General features: G+C 40.5%; 1 protein-coding gene across 1 annotated transcript in view; it reads left to right on the top strand.

The window, feature by feature from the left end:
* The window catches only part of LOC149157558 (uncharacterized), a 160,714-nt gene that overhangs the window by 113,788 nt on the left and 27,434 nt on the right, over nt 1-19,492 (top strand). The window contains exon 2 of the mRNA XM_089435851.1: nt 11,503-12,030. Within this exon, the coding sequence (XP_089291977.1) occupies nt 11,503-12,030 (528 nt within the window). The remainder of the gene's footprint in view (nt 1-11,502; nt 12,031-19,492) is intronic.

Here is a 19,492-nt window from a genome sequence, read left to right as displayed (position 1 = left end):
TGACCTTCGTGTGTTCGGAATGCCGTTTTTGGTATGTCTTCTAATCTAATTCTAATTTGATAGTACCCTGATCTCAAGTCCAATTTTGAGAAATACTTTGCGCCATGTAGCTCATCCAACATTTCGTCGATAAAGGGAATTGGGAACTTGTTTTTGATTGTTATTTTGTTTATCCTTTATAATCAATGCATAGCCTGAATGAACCATCTTTCTTCCTTACCAATACCACTGGAGTAGCGTAAGGACTTTTACTTTTCGAGATGATCCCACACTTTAAAAGGTCTTGGATTAATCTCTCAATTTTCGTTTTTTGGTGATGTGGATATCGGTATGGCTTGATCTTGACGGGGTCTGACCCTGCCTTGACTTCTATTGCATACTCAATTTCCCTATTAGGCGGCATCTTCATAGGTAGGTCTTGAAATACTTTTTCATGCTTCCGAATTAGATCTTGTATCTCTGGTGACTCTTCACTGGTCATATTTGCAGATAACATTTCTAATTGGTGACATTGTACTACATAAGCGAGTGCTCCTTTTTGAATCATCTTCATCATCTGAGATGATGATACAATTTGATTCTATGGTGCTTGGAATCTGTGTAATTTGTACTTCTGACCTCCCCATTTGAATTTTATAAATTGTACTTGATGGTTGGCGGCATAAGTACCTAAAGTTCGTAGCCATTGGATACCTAAGACTATATCTACTCCTCCTAACGGTACCATGAAGAATGGAGACTCTAAATTAAAGTCTTGAATCTGCAAATTGACCTTATGGCATTTCCCCACCTTTTCAATCTTCTTACCGTCAGCTACCATCACTTTCATGTTTGGTAAGGGAAATGAAAAAATATTGAGTCTCTTTGCAACAGTGGCATCTAAAAAATTGTGTGTGCTACCAGAGTCTATGAGAACCACTACGTTGTTCTTCTTTACGTGTCCTTTTAACTTTAAGGTCTGAGGTTGTGATATACCTGTCATAGCTGATAATGACACTTGCGGAATACTTCTGTCATCTAATTTTGGTGAGAATTCTGGGGAATCTTCTGTTTCTTCTATGTCAGAATCTTCACTGTTTGAATCATTGGTTGCTTCACAATTATATAGGTTCTTTGGTTCTTTTCCTTTAGCACATCTATGTTTGGGGTCCCACTTCTCACCACAACGTTTGCATTTACCTTCTTTTATCCTTTGCGTTTCCACATTAGATTTTTCATCTTCATGACGATGTGGTGGAACATATATTGTATTGTTTGCGTCCGCATACTGGGGTATTCTTCATCTTGAATATGTTTTTTCCGATTTTGACCAAAATATTTGTTTGAATTTCTTTTTGGCTGTTTTTGCTTTTCGTCTTGCTACTTCTATTGATGTAATGTCATGCATCTCAAGTTCTACTTGTAAATGGGTTTTAAGTCCTGAGACGTATGATTGAATTAGACGAGGTTTTGATAACCCAGGTACTCGTGTTACTAAGGTCTCCCATTCTTGAGTGTATTCGTCCACACTTCCTTTTTGTCGTAATTTGATGAGCTTTGAAAAGAACTCTTCCTCCTTTACACCTTGGAATCTTTTAAAGAATGCATCCTTAAATTTTCTCCAACTAATGACGTGTGTTGTCTTTTTCCACCACATATACCAATTATATGCTTCCCCTTCCATTTTCATGGATGCATGCCTGAGCTTTTCATCATCATCATTGATGTCATATATCTCAAAGTATTCTTCTGCTTTATTTATCCATGCAACATTGTTTTTTTCATTTCCATCGAATTTAGGCATCTCGACTTTTGCCCTTCGCTGGTATGTCACTAATGGTTGAGCGAAAAAGGGGTGTTGGTTGGTAGAGGTATCCCAAAGTTGCTTGTTTGTAAGACTCGCGTTACTCGTTTCTTGGTGGGGTGTCGTTGATTTTTTGGGGGATTCAGCGTTTTCATGATAGTCTGTTGACTTCGTTGAATTTTGATGAGTTGTGCTCTTGATTTTCTTAATTTTCTTGTAGTAGTTGTGCGGGTGTACAATTCATCTTTTTACACAGAAGTTTCAGCAATGTTAAGGACTCTTTGAGATCCACTTCTATTTGGACACGGTGATTTTCCATCTTTATTTCTATTCGATTTGTCGTATCCTGAAGTTTTTTGATATTGTCAGCCTGCCCCTTAAGCTTGATCTGGAAATCATCTAATCTTTTATTGACCTCATCGTGGTTGTTATTTATCTTATGCTCCGCGTCAACTAATTTTTTTTGGAAATCAGCCATCGTCATTGTCGACATTGAACGAGTTTGTGGGGGCATGTATTTATCAACCAGCTTAAAATTATTAATTTTTTTTTAATTAATCAAAATAAATTTAATTAATTAAATTAACGTTATATATATAACTTATAACTTATAATTAAATTAAAGTTATGTATTGTATCAATGTTACTTGGGAGCGAGAGCGAAAACGGGAGCGGGAGCGGGAGCGACATTTTCAGAAGCTCCCGGTTTGGGAGCGAATCCCGGAGCAATTTTTAAAAATATATATATATTTTTAATTTTTGATACATATATGTCAACAAAAACATGTAGAATGATGAATTAGATATAAAAAAACATAAAAAAACATAAATTGATCATTGAACCATATCACATCAATCATCTAGAAGTTATAATCTTCATTAACCATGTCCACAAGTTAGTAAAATACATATTACAACTGCAACATGTTGAGTCTCGTGAATCATGATTCATCAAATTCAATCTTAAAGTTTCAACTTCAAGCTTTCAAAATTGAAAATTCAATATATAACATTTATCATCATTGATCACCAAAGTTGTTCTTGTAAGCAAAGTTTAACCATTACAAGAAATAATATCTTAGATATTTCTAAGTCCTAACTTCTAACTGTTAACATGAAATGAAATGTTATAAAATGAAACATGAAGAATGAAATGAAATGAAACAACTTTAGTCTTTCACGAAGCATCATATTCATAATTCACAATCATTACTAATGAGTTATAATTGCCAACTTCAAACTTCAAATTTTCATTGTCATAGACTTATATTGTTTACAAAAAATATCATTATGATATGAAAGAGTCAAGAGTCAAGAGTCAAGGATTCAAGACTCAACAATTATGAAAACTAATAGAAACTAGAAAAGACAAGTAAACTGCAAATCTACATGTGGCCCTTGCCACGAGACTCTCTAGGAGTATAAGCAGGTCATGGTGGTCTTCTAGGAGTCTCCCGCATAGACCGACGACCAGAACTAGAAGGCACATGCCCTCCACGTGAGGGTGTAGATGGAGGTGGCGACAACAAAGGAACAAGACTCAGACCTTGAGCATTGCTACTGGATGGTGGAGGTGGAGGTGGCATGGCTGCTGCAGCTGCAGCTGCTTCATCTTCATCCCTTATAAGTTCCTCTTCTAGTTCTTCAAGATGCACTATACCATCCTCCAAATTGTCATCCTTTGGGTGATTGTCCCAAATTTTATATGTGGGATCCTCATAAGCCCGATCACAGTAATGACTCAACAACCTCAAGTTGTAGTGCACATAAACCAAGCTTTCTGCTCGGTCTTCATTGAGTCTGTTTCTTTTCACATTGTGTATGACGCTGTAGGTGCTCCAACACCTCTCTGCAGAAGAAGTATTCACAACCTGTGATAGAACTTTTTTTGCCAATTTTGGCAAAAGTCCATGGCTGCCTATGTTTCCCACCATGTGAGAGCATCAAATCTGTCTCTGTCTTCCATTGCATGGAACGTACCAAACAAACCAGTGCCACTGAAGTATTTGCCTATTTCATGGCGCACAGCTGCACATTCCTCCCTGTCAGGTATCAACTTTTCTAATGCTTGCAAATATCCACTAGTTACCTCTGCATCTAAATGGGGTTTGGTCCTAATCCCACCCCCTGGTGCAGGTTGGCCCAACCAAGATGTAGAGTAGTATTTTGGCGTAAGGATATACGCCAAGCAATGCAGTGGAAGATTAAGTCTATTCCACCGTTCACACACACAATCATGAATCAATTTGTACAAGTCAGGATCTCTGTTATGAACAATATCTTTTATTTGCCCCAACATGGTATCCATCTGCTCATACACCTCGCTAATCACTGGTTTGTCTGTATCTGCAAATCGAATCATGTGATAAATGGGCTTGGTGAAATCCAATACTTGCCTCACACTTGTCCAAAACTGACCATCAAGAGCGGCCTCCTCCACCAGTTCAAAACCTCGCCTGTCAGCTGCATTTGTAGCCCTTTCCTTTAATACCTGCCAATGTGGGCTTGATACCATGCTAGCCAATGACTCTCTTACCTTCAAAAGGCGCCTGAAGGTGAGGTAATAGCTACCAAATCTGGTCTTTGCAATCTTCAACAACTCCAATCTCGAGTGACTGCAGAAAAGGCCATGGGTATTGCTATGATTTGTAATAAATTTATCATTTGTTTGCCTTTCTTGTACAAATCACCAATCCATTTGTATCGTGCATTTTTGTTCTTGACAACATCATGCATCAGAAGGTTCAATGTGTGAACCAAACATTCAGACCAAAATATGTTGGGGTATTTATCCTCAATAAGTGCTCTCGCTGCCTTACAATTAGGAGCATTATCAGTGATGACTTGGATGACATTGTATGGCCCAATACGGTCAATTGTTTCAAGTAATGCTTTTGCAATGTTGATGGCAGTCCTGAACTTGTCTGAGTAATCATGTGCAGTTAGAAAGATGGCACCACTAACAGACACAACAAGAACACTTATCAATGGCTTGCCTTTTACATTTGTCCATGCATCAGATACAATGGACACCCCATGGTCAGTCCAAGAACTTGTCATTCTATTCAAAGAATGTGATATTTTTGCTTTTTCATGATCAAGTCCAACGGTTCTTGCCTTGTCATACCCAGGGCTCTTGTATCCTTTAGGGGAATCATTTATGGCAGAAACTATTTCATGCCAATAAGGTGAGCGAAGAACATTGAATGGTATCCCACATGCATAGAGAAACCTGTAAACATTTGAATCCACATCATTCCTACACCCCTCCTCAAGGAAATCTGATATGATGACCCTGTGCCTCCATATCCACTGCCTTGGGAGGATGCTGAAGGAGTTCTTTGTGCTTGTGATTGTGAGCTTGGTTCAAATAAACCCTTTGATTTTTTTGATTTGTATTGGACTTCCTCTTCCCTTATGTATTTGGCTCTATCCGTTGTTGACAGCGCTGGACAAGTTTTGATTCCTATTTGTTTGTCTCCATCCCATGGCCTTTTCCCGCAGAGGTGTTTTTTGGCACGAGTGTATGAACCTGTGTAATCATTGTTGCAATGGGGGCAATGAAATTTAGTGGTTCCACCCCCTCCCTGCTTCAGGCATGTTAACATATTTCCACAATGGGGTTTGGTCTTGTTTAGTTTTTTGAGAGTCATGTTCACCCTCCTCCAGCTCCTCCTCACCGGGGTTTTCATCAAATCCACTTTCTCCAGCTTCTTCATCTCCCTCTTCATTTTGGCCCCTCCGTTTCCTACTCTCCAACACCATAATAACCATAAAAGGGACCAAGAAGAGGAAAATGACAAGAAATATAGCCAGGTCCATGATGTTTGATATTTGTAGGCTTTTGAATCTGCAAATTAATTTAATTTATTTAGATTAATTAATTTAATTTATTGATTTAATTTAGATTTATGATTTTTTTACTAAATATAGTTAATAAACTAAATTAAACTAACTAAATTACTACCTAACTAAATTAAACTAACTAAACTAACTAAATTACTAAGTTACTTACCTCTTTCCAGGCTTGCTCCTTGCTCCTCGGCACTTGCTACTCGCTTCTCCTCGTTCCTTTGCTCTTGCTCTCATTCAAGTGATAATGAAATATTTTTGGCCCCATTGTGTTTTTAAAACATATATTTTTTTTTAAATTTGATTTTTTTTGGCATCTGCGATTTTTTATTTTTTATTTTACTATTATTATTTTTTTTGCCTTTCCGCTGGATCGCTCCCGTCGTCGACCGAATCGCTCCCGGAGCGAAAATTTAAAGTTCGGGAGCGATCGCTCTCGAGCTGTAATTTTCGCTCCGAGAGTGACACTCCCGATAGCGCTCCCAATTTTGGCAGGGAGCGGAAATTTTTTTTCGGGAGTGAGCTCCCGTTCGGGATCGATTTCGGGAGTGCTCTCCCGACCCACTCCCGCCTGGAGCGCGGATTGGGAGCGGGAGCGAGGGGGGGAGCGCTCCCCCGCAACTCTGTATTGTATATAACATATATATAATTATATTATATACTATATATAAATAAACGTTATATATATAATGTTGACGTTATAAATATATTATGTATATCTACCGCTGACAGTCACGTTCGCTGGTGGGGGGTCACCTCCTGTTTGACCGTTCAAAAGAAAAACCTTCGAGCAGATAACATCGTCGAGTTCAAGGACTGCATAAAATGTCACGTATTTTTTTGACTGACAGGAACAACAAAATAGAGTTTAGGCTTCTGTGATCCATATTAAGTTAGAGAAAGATTTCGGCGAAAATCACATGGAATGTCATTTGTCGACGCGTTTCGAACCAACCAGTGTGGTTCATCGTCAGGAACAACAAAAGGCGGACTAGACAGCGTGGTTGTGGAACCGGTTCGATTGAATGCTACAAGTGGCTGATGAGTGGTGAGGGACGCAGAGAGTAGAGAAGAATGTTGGCACTGTAGCTTTGGAAGGGCGGAAACGCGTGGCGGACGGGGTAAAAATGGACAACAAAAATTACACGAACGACGGAATGGACAGAGGATTTGCTGGACGAGAGATGGCTTCAACGATAGGGTTTGTGGGCTGTTGACAACCCGACTGCTAGAGCAGGGAACACAGAAAGAAAGAACGTGAATAGCGATGACGCAAGGGAACAAAATGGAGAATGGGGCAGAACAGTACGTAAGTAGCAAAACAGGGTGTGGATAGAACGGAACAGGGTTGTGCAGCCGGGAAGTGCCTGAAGATCGACCTTGCTCTGATACCAGATGAAGTGACAGACTTCAATGGCAAACATAAATATATATATAAATATCTTATTAATAAATGAATACTAAATTGAATGATTACATTTTTAGAGAGAGGCCTGGTTATATACAACCTTAGGTGCCTCTTGGTGAAAGGGCATGATCTTTGGTCATGCCCTTTTGCGTAAATAACTACAGCTAATCTAATTTTACATAATCCTAACTAATTTTTACATAACATAGTCAAACCATTTAGAAGCTGTAATACTATTTTTAGTTTGCATCTTTCTCGATTGGAGCTCATTCCAAAATAATTTCGGGTTATTTTTCCCAAAGAAGATTTGTTCTTCCCTCCTTGAAACCATGAAATTGGCCTTTTCTTTCTTAATATTTGCTTGTAAGCTTTGAGTTTTATGTTATCCTTGTTTGACTCTTTCCACATTCTCCTTGCCTTTTTGCATTCCTCGTCAAACCAAGCATTAACCAGAAAGCAATTTGTTTCAGACTTCTTAATTTTTGCTCTTTTGCACTCTGCAAGTGCGCTTTGAATTAAATGTGTTAATTCGTGACTATGAAGGCCGTGAATTGGGATTTTCTCCTTCTCGAAGAGCCTCTCTAGCGTCATTTTGAAGGTATTACAATTTTCTGGAGTCAAAAGAATTATGCCCTTTGGGAGATTTTGTTGAACACACTGAGTTTTTGACTCTAATTGCTTCTTTCCAGTCCAAGAGAAACTTAAATAAATTGGCTTGTGATCTAATTTTAAGTCCCAAAGCTGATCTCCAATCAAAACTTCCTCCATTTTCTCACACAAACCATGCGAGCAAATTACATAATCTACTACACTTGCTCCATTGTAAGTATTGCAAGTGAAATTACCGGACTTTGCCCATCTAGTCAAACCATTACAAATGACTAAATTGAAGGCCCCACATAGAGTAAGCAATTGTTCACCAAAGAGATTGTAGCGCTTGTCCTTTGAAATTCTTTCCCATTGATGATTGCTCTCTTTTGTAAACCAAATAGGGTCGCAGTCTTGCTTACAACAAAAAATGCTAGCTTGCTCACTTGCAGTCTTAGCATTGAAATCACCCACTATAAGGACTTCACCTATGTTGCAATATCTGCTTTTAAGGCTGCAAAGGGATTTTTGTATCAAGCCCTCTACTTTTCTAGATTTTTGAAACTTTCGGCGCAAAATAACATGTTGCAATTCTAATGTGATTTCCATTTTTTGATATTTTAAACCAAATGAATTGTTTATTTGAGTTTTCTTTTTCTAACTGAATGAGACGACCTTCCTTTTCCCTCACTAATACCATGATATCCTAGTGTCCTTTGCCATTCCCTACTGCCTTGTTCCACACTGCCATTTTCCAGTATCCTTCAAACAAAGGTGTCTTGCACCCTTCATGCTCATGTGTTTCTATGAGGCAAATTATGTCTCTATCTTCCGCAATAGGCCCTAACCCAGGTCCTTGTCTCCATGGGTAACCTCTGCAGTTTTAACAAACTAAACTTAAGGAAACCTGGGTATGACTTGATTGTTATTTATTTTGACATGCAAGACTCAGTTAGTCTTTGTCCCTGCTTTCCCATACTGACCTTGCTTCCTAATTTCCTATTGAAGAATTTGTTGCCTCTTCTTTATTACCATCTTGCTGCTCTATTTTGGAAGGAGGTCCAAATCGTGCTATCACAACTTTACCTTTATAAATCCATGCTCTTTTGCCTTCATCTCTTGCTGCCCTAACCTTTGACATTTCCTCCCTCCTTTCCTCTTGTTGTCTTACAATTAAATCTTCTTCTAGAAAAAAATAAGAACCCCTCAAGAGATGCTTCTTGCTTAGAATGATATATTTATCACACAAGCTAGGCATGATGACTTTTATGGGCCTGAATCTCTCACCATTAAACTTACCCACCCTCCATGCTTGACATATTTGTCCTTTCCATAGCAACTTGTCTTTCAAGAAGTCCCTTGCAAGGTCAAGAGTACATTCATTTTTCCCATAGTCTTTCACCCCTTTAATAATTATGTTTGTTGCTCAATTTTGTCTTTTCTTGCTTTCTCTATCTTGCATGTTGTCAACCTGAACGTTTGTTTTTCCTTCTGTATTAGCAGAATTGCTAATAACTTGAGCCCAAGTTTTGGAAACTTTTGTGGAGTCTCCTTTCTTTTCTTCTCTTTCTTTCTTTTCATGGCTGTCTATTTGGGTAACCGCTTTCCCTTTATCTTGGGATGGCTTCGCATTCACCACTTCTATACTTTCCACTATAGATTTCTTTATGTTTTGCACATCCGCCTTTATGCGTTGCCATTTTGTCTTCCTTATTAGGAGAGCTTCTTGTAGCAATGCCACTTGTTCTTTCAAAACTTTATTGCTTTCTGCTAAAGCCTTATTTTCAAGTGTTATTATATGAATTTTATGATCTCTTTCTTGCTCTTTAGCTTCTAAAACCTCCAACATCTGTTTTTCATTTAACAAATCTTTAACATAAAGATCAGATGACTAGGTGAGAGGTGTGGATGTGGGACTATAGAAGGCAGAATCATCAATGACTTTTCCTTTGGGCTTCTTGTTGCCACATGCTTGTAGAGGGGACTTGTTTGAATGCTTATTGCGAAGGGCCCGAGTACTTTCCCTTTGAGACCGTTTTTCCTTGTCTGCTCCCATTTTAGACGGGTTAGTCTTTGTTTTAGAATGCCTTGATACTGTTTGGCATTGACCCAAACCCACTTCCTAGCTTTGGCGGATGAGGCAAGTTTCACTTGTCCTAGATCATTTGTTTGCATAGGTTCTGAAATTTCTTATCTCGTTGTCATGTTTGAATGCATTTCTAGCTGATTCGATTCTCCGATGCTTGAAACAATGAATTTTAAAATTTTCCCCCAAAAAAATTGCTGAATGCATAAGCTTGGTAATCAACGGCTCACTGCCGTGATAATTAGTAATATTCAAAATTAGTAATATAAGTATTCTAGTTGGTCCTGTTGCCAATGTGACTATATAGGGATTCCCGCTTGTGCTTGAGGAGAGTGAGCCTAAAGTGAGGAGGATGATCATTGGCGTGACAATGAGTGATGTCCTCAAGTTGCCCCAGGGTTTGAACTTTGTACTCGATGATTGAACTTATCTTTTGAAGCACAGATTTTGGAGGTAACACGTGGCATCATCATAATTTCCTCCATGACATAAGGACATGGGCATGAGAATGTGTTGGAAATGGAGTATATTAGGTCATAGTTAGAGAGTTCATATTGGTTCAGAAAATGAAAAACAAAAGATTGAAGCCTGCTGGAAGGAAATTGGAAGTAAGTGCATGTCCTTGTAACTCTTCATAAATTAACTTTGCTGTTTTATAGGGCTGAAACTGCCATCATATTAATTCTGATGTGCAAGTTGTTTTATCACATATGCAAGTTTCCAGGGTTTATTGCAACAAGCTGAGGAATTGGTGCAAAAGCTGAGAAAGAATACAATAAAACACAGTCATTGTACTTCAACACTATTCTGTGACCCTAACACTATAATAGACGAGCATTTGATGCAGTAAATTACATGAAGATCAGCAGTTTTTTGAACTAAATGTAAGGCTTGATCATCTTTGGAAAAATACAGTGGGAAAAAACCATGACATAAAGAAGTTCAGATTACGATTCATCAATTTATGGTTAGGATTTTGGTCTTGGTTTATAAGCTTGAGGCTTTATTTCTCGGTTTTCATGCTCAAAAAATACTTTCTAGCTGGAAATGCACTCTGTAGCAGCCGAAATGTTTCAAAGAATTAGGAAACATTTCAGGATCATGCTTAAATGGCTTGGAAACGTTTCAGTTTTTTTCGATATGGCTTGGAAACAATTCAGTGCTGTTTCCAAGCCATTTTTGCTCTATTTCAGTTTCCAAAATGGAGAATGGAATGTACCCCTTTTTCCTAGACGTTTGGTCTAAAAGAACTTTCAAACTCCCTGTAATTTGATAATGTCGTTATGAAACTCAATCAATTTTTTGTTGTATCTGCCAATTTGTGTATTAATTTGCTTTCGACTTGAACTTTTTGTTTTGTCCATTTTATTTTTTATCTTTCTTTATATGTGTGTATGTATGTATAAATGTATCTTTCATATATCATGGATTTAGTGAATTCAAAATTAATAATGTAGATGTTCTAGTTGGTCTTGTTACCAATGTGACTACATTTTCATAGTGCAATTAGTAAATACCACAGTTCTTCATTCACTTTGTTGTTTTACATTATTTTGAATGAAACATATGAACTAAGGATATAAGAGGGTGTCAATTGTTTTTTCTTTAAAATAGATAGTATTGTTGTTGTCGACATGCTTTGTAGGAAGTCTGGATTCCTTTGGAATAGGTATAGTAATTTTGTTTGCTACAGTTGTAAGTATATATGTTGGATGGGACGTGATTTAGGGGCAATATTTGGAATTTGATTCTTGTTAAAAGCCTGATTTTTTCTTTCAATGGCAGCTGTCAGAGGTGGAAAATAATGATGAGGAGATTGAGGAAAATGATGCTGATACCTCTGATGATGCAGATGTTGAACAAGAACCTCCGTCACTTATGCAAATGTTGAAACAGTCCTACAAGCAAGCCATTGCAGTTAATGATGAAAGTAAAATTGCAGAGGTAGAGACTCAGCTTCAGTCTATGGAAGATGAGAGGAATACTTTGTCACAACAAGCATTGTGTTTAAGAGAAGAGTTGGCAACTGAAAAGGAACGGTTCCTTCGTCTCAATGCAGACTTCGACAATTTCAGGAAAAGGTCAGAGAAAGAACGGCTATCTCTTGCATCTAATGTTCAGGCGGAAGTTATTGAGAGGCTCTTGCCCATTCTGGATAGTTTCGAACTAGCGAAAACACAGATCAAGATAGAAACAGAAGGAGAGGAAAAAATAAACAATAGCTACCAGAGTATATATAAACAGATTAGTGAAGTCATGAGAGCATTGGGTGTCTCTGTTGTAGAGACAATTGGCAAGCTATTTGATCCCATGGTAAGCTGTAGTTCCATAATTCTGAAGGTTCTGATTTGGATTGATCTATCTCAATTTCAGTGCATGGCTACACAAATCTGCGTGATTCATATGTCTGGCACTTATAAGGTGTGAAGTATCAGTGACCCATATTTATTAAAGTCATCTAGTATCTATTGAAAGCACAACAATACACCTTAAAGAATATAAATTATAATGATACTGTCTTTATGTAAATAATAATATAAGTAATGAAACCTAATTTTAGTGTTACTCAGTTAAGACAAGGGTCAAACTTGTCAGTCTCACAGATCTCCTTTGTTCACATTGTCAGCCCATTGAAGGTGTTGTTTTACCAAATTACAAATGTGAATTAAAAACATCAAGAAAAAATTAATTTGTGTGTGCTTTGGGGATTTGTTGGAGGTTTTTGTGTTTAGTGTCTGTTGAAGTTGGATGGCTATAAGCAGTGTTACCCACCAAAATGGGTAACCCCATAGGAATTGTTTTTTCTCCAACATTTGACTGCGAGCCGGTCAGCCATACAGTCAGCAGCCCCTGCCAGCCACCATTAGTTGATGATATGCCACTTGCCTCTGCAACTTGCATCAGCCATGTGCTTCTCACCCAGCTAGCATTAGCATTTGGATGAAGGTGGGCTGCCACTCGAAAGGTACTTTGATAATTTTGCAATCGGATGCTTATACTTGCTTGTTTTTGGGCATTTAGTATGGATAATGGGGTGATATGGAAGATTGACAGACCTCGACTATATTCTTGTTCTCTCACCTGGGGGTTAATCTTTGATCCTAGTCAAGTGGGACCTCCTTTAAGGACCTTTGCGTTATAGGCGGGGCACTACCTGGAAAGCCATGATTGAGATAGCGTAGTTCCATCTTCCCATACATCATAATTAACACCTTCCATCTTACATTACAAGCCCTATGTTTCACCTCCACTCTTTGGGTACAACTTGTCATTGGTTCTTGGGAATTTGGTATTCACATATTCACATACCTCAAGTAGGGCTTGGAAACTTTTCCCTTAGAGGTTTATGAATTTGAAAGAAAATGAAATAACAAATCATGGCCACAATAAAACAAAAGAAAGAAAAATCAAAATGCAAAAGATGGCTAGGGACATAAAGATTAGCATGTGGGCAAAAGCCTAGCATGAGCTCTACCTCACTCATATGGCCATCACCCAGTTCTTGAGCACATATTGCTCCATTACATCAAAAGAAGGAACCCTTGCATGTCCCAACCTCGATGAGTGATAAACTAACTCATCTTAAAGGGGTAATAAAACTTATACATCATACAAAGCAAGGTCCAACCCTTGAGCTATATGAAGTAATACAAGGAATAATCAAGAAGAAGTAAAAGACGCACAAGAGGGGTGAAAAAACCAAGGTCGAGCTAGTAACTCACGCATCTACGAATGTGTTGATTTGGGGTAGCATCAGATGTGCTCTAGCCACGAAAATTGGTGGAGAGGTCAAGGCACATGAGATCTCCAATACCCAGAAAGGGTTTGGGCAGATTCTAAACAGTTTGGAAGATATCAAAATAACTAATATTTTTAATGGAGTCCCTAACTCTAAATTTAAGGAAAATAAAATATTAATGTGAATTAATATAAAACTGTGTTAGAAAGGTCCAAAAGTCATGGATCAAGTCAGATCTAATCTTAGCCGTTGATTAGGGACTTAATCTCGACCGTTTAATTGTCAACGAGAAAAGTATAAGAGGAGGCTTGAGGGTCACTTGGAGAACACACCGAGTTGATCAAGATTTCAACTTTCTGGGGCTGGGTTTGTTGAGGAAGTCGAGAGAGTGATCAAAGTTGCAGCTGAGGGGTAGTGAATACAGAAGCAGAGAGGTAGAGATAGCACCAGGAGGATCAATGCAGTAGCCGAGAGTGAGGGACGCAGAACCAGCCAGGGGTTCACATAGAGCCAACCAGGGTTCACGCAGAGGCATCTAGGAGTAGTGCAGTGCCTCAGAGGGCCAGCATGGGTGATGCAGAGGGCTAGAGGGCTGACGCAGGCCAAGCCAAAGTGATGCTAGGAAAACGCTAGGCCAGAAAGGGCTGACGCTGTCCCTAGAGGCTGACGTTGGGGTTTCGTGGGGCAGATTGGAGCTGTGAAGCTGCCGGAGTGATTATCCGGGGTTTCAGCCGGAACATCTGTCTCCCACTGAGAGGTACTACTGCCGAGATTATTCTCTGTTGGGTGAGCCGGTTTTGGTACCCAGATTGTATTTTGAAACTGCTTAATAAATCAAACCCTCAGATAGGTACACCGGTTTTCCCGCTTTGGGTTTTTCCGGGGACATTAGTCCAAAAACAATTGTGTCACTTGTGTGTTTGTTTTGTTTCCTTCAGTTGATGATCTGTAATGTGTTGAGCATGTACTTGTATTTAGTTCCAGTATGTACATGGTAAATAGCTTGTTAATTAACATAACAAGCAGGTAGGAATAAATCAGTAAAGTACATGAAGGGTTTCTAACAGCTAGACTTAGAAACTTCAACATGGTATCAGAGCGTGGTTGTAGATCACAGGAGAACTGAGGACATTAGCCGAGCAGAGCAACGACAACAGAGAACAACTGTCCCGAGTGACAGAAGCTGTTCCTAGCAGAGTAGAGCAACAAGGAAGGGGTGACGCAATGCCTGCGTCATCAAGATTGAGCCAGGAAGAGGCCAGTCCAGAGACTGAGGAGGGTAGAAAAGGCTTACATAGAGCCACGTAGAGACCGAGAGCGTTGACGCAGTTGGCTAGGGGAGCATTTCAGCCAGTGCCTAATTGCGCAGAGCCTGGGAGCTCTAACCTTCAGTGTGCTGGAGTTTAGGAGGCTGTGGGTAAGTTGTAGAGTGGAGCTGGGGTACTGTAGTCAGAACAGTACCTAACAGGACAAGGCTAAGGAGGAAGGAGTTGCTACCAAGGATTTCTAGCCGAGAAATCTAGATCAGTGGTGCAGTTGCATTAACGATCAGAGTGGGGGCATCTCGACATTGACAGAAGGGATTCCAGGACGGAAATCGAGGCTCAGAGGGAGTCACACCCAAGAAATTCTAGGAGGGAAGTAGAGGAGCAGCGAGATGGCAGTGAACAGGGTAAGAGACCAGGACAGACTGGACGGAGCCTCAAACTTCGTAGTTTGGAAGGCCATAATCTTATCCGTTCTAGACAGAAATCATGTCAAGCACTTCACCTTGAGGACGATAGCAATCCCTGTTGACCCAGCTGATAATGACATGTACGAGGAGGCAATGGCGAGGGCCAAGAGCATCATTCTTGACGGGGTCAAGGACCATGTAGTACCACATATTGCCGAAAGGGACACGGCAAATGAGATGTGAGAGGCCCTAAAGAAATTGTACCAGCATACTTCTGTGCAGAGAGGGATGTTACTAGAAAATTAGCTGCGGTCATACCAGATGCAGAAGGGAGAACAGATCAACATCTTCCTCGGTCGATTGAAGGAGATCCGGGATCAACTGACTTCCATAGGGGCCACGCTAGATCAAGAATTGATGGTGAGAACAACCTTGAACACAGTCTCAGAAGACTGGGAGGTGTTTTCCCAGAGCAAATTGGGCAGGGCGACCCTTCCAGATTGGGAGGAAATGTGGGCGGCTCTTCGCCAAGAAGAGATCAGAAGGCTGAGCAAGGCAAAAAACAGCGGCAAGGGGATCAGAATCAAGGAGGAGGTGGATGCTGCCCTAGCATTTGAGGGAAAGCAGGAGAAACGAAAGAAGAAGGACCTCTCCAAGGTCAAATGCTTCCACTGTGGGGAGCTGGGTCATTATGCGACCCAGTGTCCAAGGAAGAAGAGCAAGGGAGAGGCCTCCGAGACCAAGGTTGCGCCAGCAAGGGCAGAGAAGGAAGTGGAGACAGATGATGACTGTGCCATGAGTGCACACACACCACTTGAGCGGAAGTGGGGAGACATTGAGCTGTAGTCAGATGGACTACAGGCAATGAGGGGCAGGATCCTCGAGATACCCAACCTCTTGGATTAGACCTTGGTACGGGAGCCCCGAAGAGGAGTAGTAGCACTGGCAATTGTCAGTAGAGATAGATGCAGATGGAGCGACAAAGGGAGCTACAGTGTAGGATTCCCAGGACAACGTGAGGCAGCAGTGCGAGAAGCACGGGAGTGTTGCACCAGTGCAAGATGGCACAGAGAGGTGTGCAACGGTGCGAGATGCATGGAATAGTTGCAGCAACGCAGAGGTCAGAGAGGGAGCACTTGTCAGTGACAGAGGGAGCTTCAACATCATGGGTGTCTCTAGCCTGACGGAGATGTCAGAGTTGGGAGATCAGTTACTTACTTCTCAGTAACTGGGTTGCAGTGCAGCAGTTAGCAGTGACAGTGCTATGGGCAGCACGATGCAACAGGATGAGAGGGAGTTGCAGTACGGATGCAGCAGTGGCAGTGGCAGTGGCAGGGCCATGGGTAGCAGTACAGGATGCAGCAGTGCAGATGATGGGCAACATGCCTAGCATCAGCACAAGGACAGATGCCTGATGATCAGGGTGATACTCAGTGAGGAGTATTGCTAGAGCATAGTTCTCGCTAAGAGGGAGTGTTGATTTGGGGTAGCATCATATGTGCTTTAGCCACGAAAATTGGTGGAGAGGCTAAGGCACATGAGATCTCCAATACCGAGAAAGGGTTTGGGCAGATTCTAAACAATTTGGGAGATATTAAAATAATTAATATTTTTAATGGAGTCCCTAAGTCTAAACTTAGGGAAAATAAAATATTAATGTGAATTAATATAAAACTGTGTTAGAAGGGTCCAAAAGTCATGGATCAAGCCAGATCTAATCTTAGCCATTGATTAGGGACGTAATCTTGGCTGTTGAATTGTCAACGAGAAAAGTATAAGAGGAGGTTTGAGGGTCACTTGGAGAACACACGGAGTTGATCAAGATTTTGACTTTTTGGGGCTGGGTTTGCTGAGGAAGTCGAGAGAGTGATCAAAGTTGCAGTTGAGGGGTAGTGAATACAGAAGCAGAGAGGCAGAGATAGCACTAGGAGGATCAGCATAGTAGCCAAGAGTGAGGGACATAGAACTAGCTAAGGGTTTGCGCAAAGGTAGCCAAGAGCCGCACAGTGCCTCAGAGGGCTAGCGTAGGTGACGCAGAGGGCCAAAGGGCTGATGCAGTTCCTCCAGAGGCTGACGCAGGCCAAGCCAGAGTGACGCTGGGCAAACGCTGGGCCAGAAAGGGCTGATGCTATCCCTAGAGGCTGACGCTGGGGTTTTGTGGGGCAGATTAGAGCTGTGAAGCTGCCAGAGTGATTATCTGGGGTTTCAGCCAGAACATTTGTCTTCGACTGAGAGGTACTACTGTCGAGATTATTCTCTGTTGGGTGAGCCAATTTTTGGCACCCAGATTGTATTTTGAAACTGCTTAAAAAATCAGACCCTCAGATAGTTGCACCAGTTTTCCTGCACTGGGTTTTTCCGGGGACATTAGTCCAAAAACAACGGTGTCACTTGTATGCTTGTTTTGTTTCCTTCAGTTGATGATCTGTAATGTGTTAAGCATGTACTTGTATTTATTTCCAGTATTTACATGGTAAATAACTTGTTAATTAACAGAACAAGCAGGTAGGAATAAATCAGTAAAGTACATGAAGGGTTTCTAACAGTTAGACTTAGAAAATTCAACAGAATGCTCCCTTCTTACATTTATACACTCGAGATGTGGACACCCCCATCAGCTGGTCCCTTTGACCATGACACTTGGCCATGAAGCACTCTCCCCTCCATTACCACATTATTTTTCACTAACACCTTTCAATTGAAGGGTGGACTAGGGAACTGTTACTTGCCCTTAGGGGTTGGAAGCACGAAATAAGGTTGACCTTTAGCTACCCTTTCCTAGGGAGAAAACTTTGCGAGATCTTGGTCCTGATTTTGGAAAGGGATCCTTGTTTGAAGTATTAGATTTCCCTTAACATTCAATTTTGGTTCACTTAGATGCATTATTAATCTTAGTCTGTAATGACTAGTTTCTTTCACTAGAATTCATGTTGTTATTGTCACGTGGTTCAACAACCTAGGCTTGGGCACCCACTCCACAAGTACCTAGGCCCTTCAGAGGAGTATATTAGCCAAAGCAAGTGCAACATTGAGAGTTTGGAGCTTCCTAGTAGCACTAGTATATGACACATGTCCCAAAGCACCTCCAAGACTTAGGACGTTGGTTGACTTTGACTTAGATTTGAGGATTTTTCAAGATGACACCATTGGACCCAACATGCCCCCAAGCTGGCCTTGACACAACTGGATGGGTAGGTGTTGATTCAAAGCCTAGATGAAGAGGGTCTCACATTGAGAGACTAGGGAGGGCTTGTTGCACCAGAGGAAGCCCTAACGATGGGTAGGAGGAGGCTTCATTTAGTAATTGGAGACCCATGGAGACCACTTTGTGGCACCCCAACTGGATCTTTGGGACCCCACAAAAGGTATTGAGGTGAATTTGATGGCCAACCCTCAAATTATGGATCTACTAGGCTTCTACGCCTTCTTAGACACCTCATCACCCTTGGACATGGCATTTGGAGCATCTACACTGAATGATGCCAACTTTAGAGAGGCTATGGATCACATGTATGGGAAAATTTATGCTTATTTTGATAAAGCTAATGGGTTGGCTTGTAACCCAAGCACATTTTAGTATCAAACTTTTTTTAGGGGCTTTATAGGCATTATTATTAGTCCTAATCTTCATATAAATAGAGGATTGACATACTTCATTGGATCATAATCACTTGTGACTGTTTTCGACCCTCTTAGAGAATTTTGGCCCTACTTGTATCTTGTGGAGATGTGACTCTATGATGTACTTTTCTATTTGGAGCTATTTCTTTGGCCTTGGAGATGTCATTTTGGAGCAATAAAGGCTTGTTCATGCATTCTATCTTGTAAGTGTACCTCAGATTTAACAAACTTTTTCTTCTTGTGTCTAATGTATGGAATGGTTAATTATCTAGCGTTGCCATTGTGCTAGTTATTGTTGAAAATCATTTTATGGAATCTAGATGATAGTATTGCATGCATTACTCACTTATAGAATGTGAATGGCAATCCCATTGGTGAATCTTTAAACTAGCTCTCCAAATTAACTTTTCTCTCTCACAAAAGTGATAGTTAGGGTTTTGAAGCCTAGGGTTTCATTATTCTCTTACTCCTTGCCATGATCTAGCAATTCTTACACTCCCATAAACTCCATCACCCAAGGACTAGGCATTGGCCTTGGTCACTTTGTTGATCATTCATATTACTTCACTTAAATCTCATTTTCTCTCTTTAAATCTGATTTTTGACCCCGCAAGGATAAGTCACTAGCTAGGGCTAGAGCACGAATTTCAAATAGGGTTGAAGTCGTTAGCCTTTGGAGGGATTCAACCCTTGAAGGAGAGGTGATTGCCTCAAAATCAACTCCATTTAGTGGCTAATTC

The sequence above is a fragment of the Pinus tabuliformis genome, chromosome 5_2 (genome assembly GCF_031772625.1).
Source record: "Pinus tabuliformis cultivar Carrire ecotype Pingquan chromosome 5_2, CPIR1, whole genome shotgun sequence".
Lineage (NCBI taxonomy): Eukaryota > Viridiplantae > Streptophyta > Pinopsida > Pinales > Pinaceae > Pinus > Pinus tabuliformis.
Note: the sequence above shows the minus strand (reverse complement) of the source record. Positions and strands in the feature narration are given on the sequence as shown.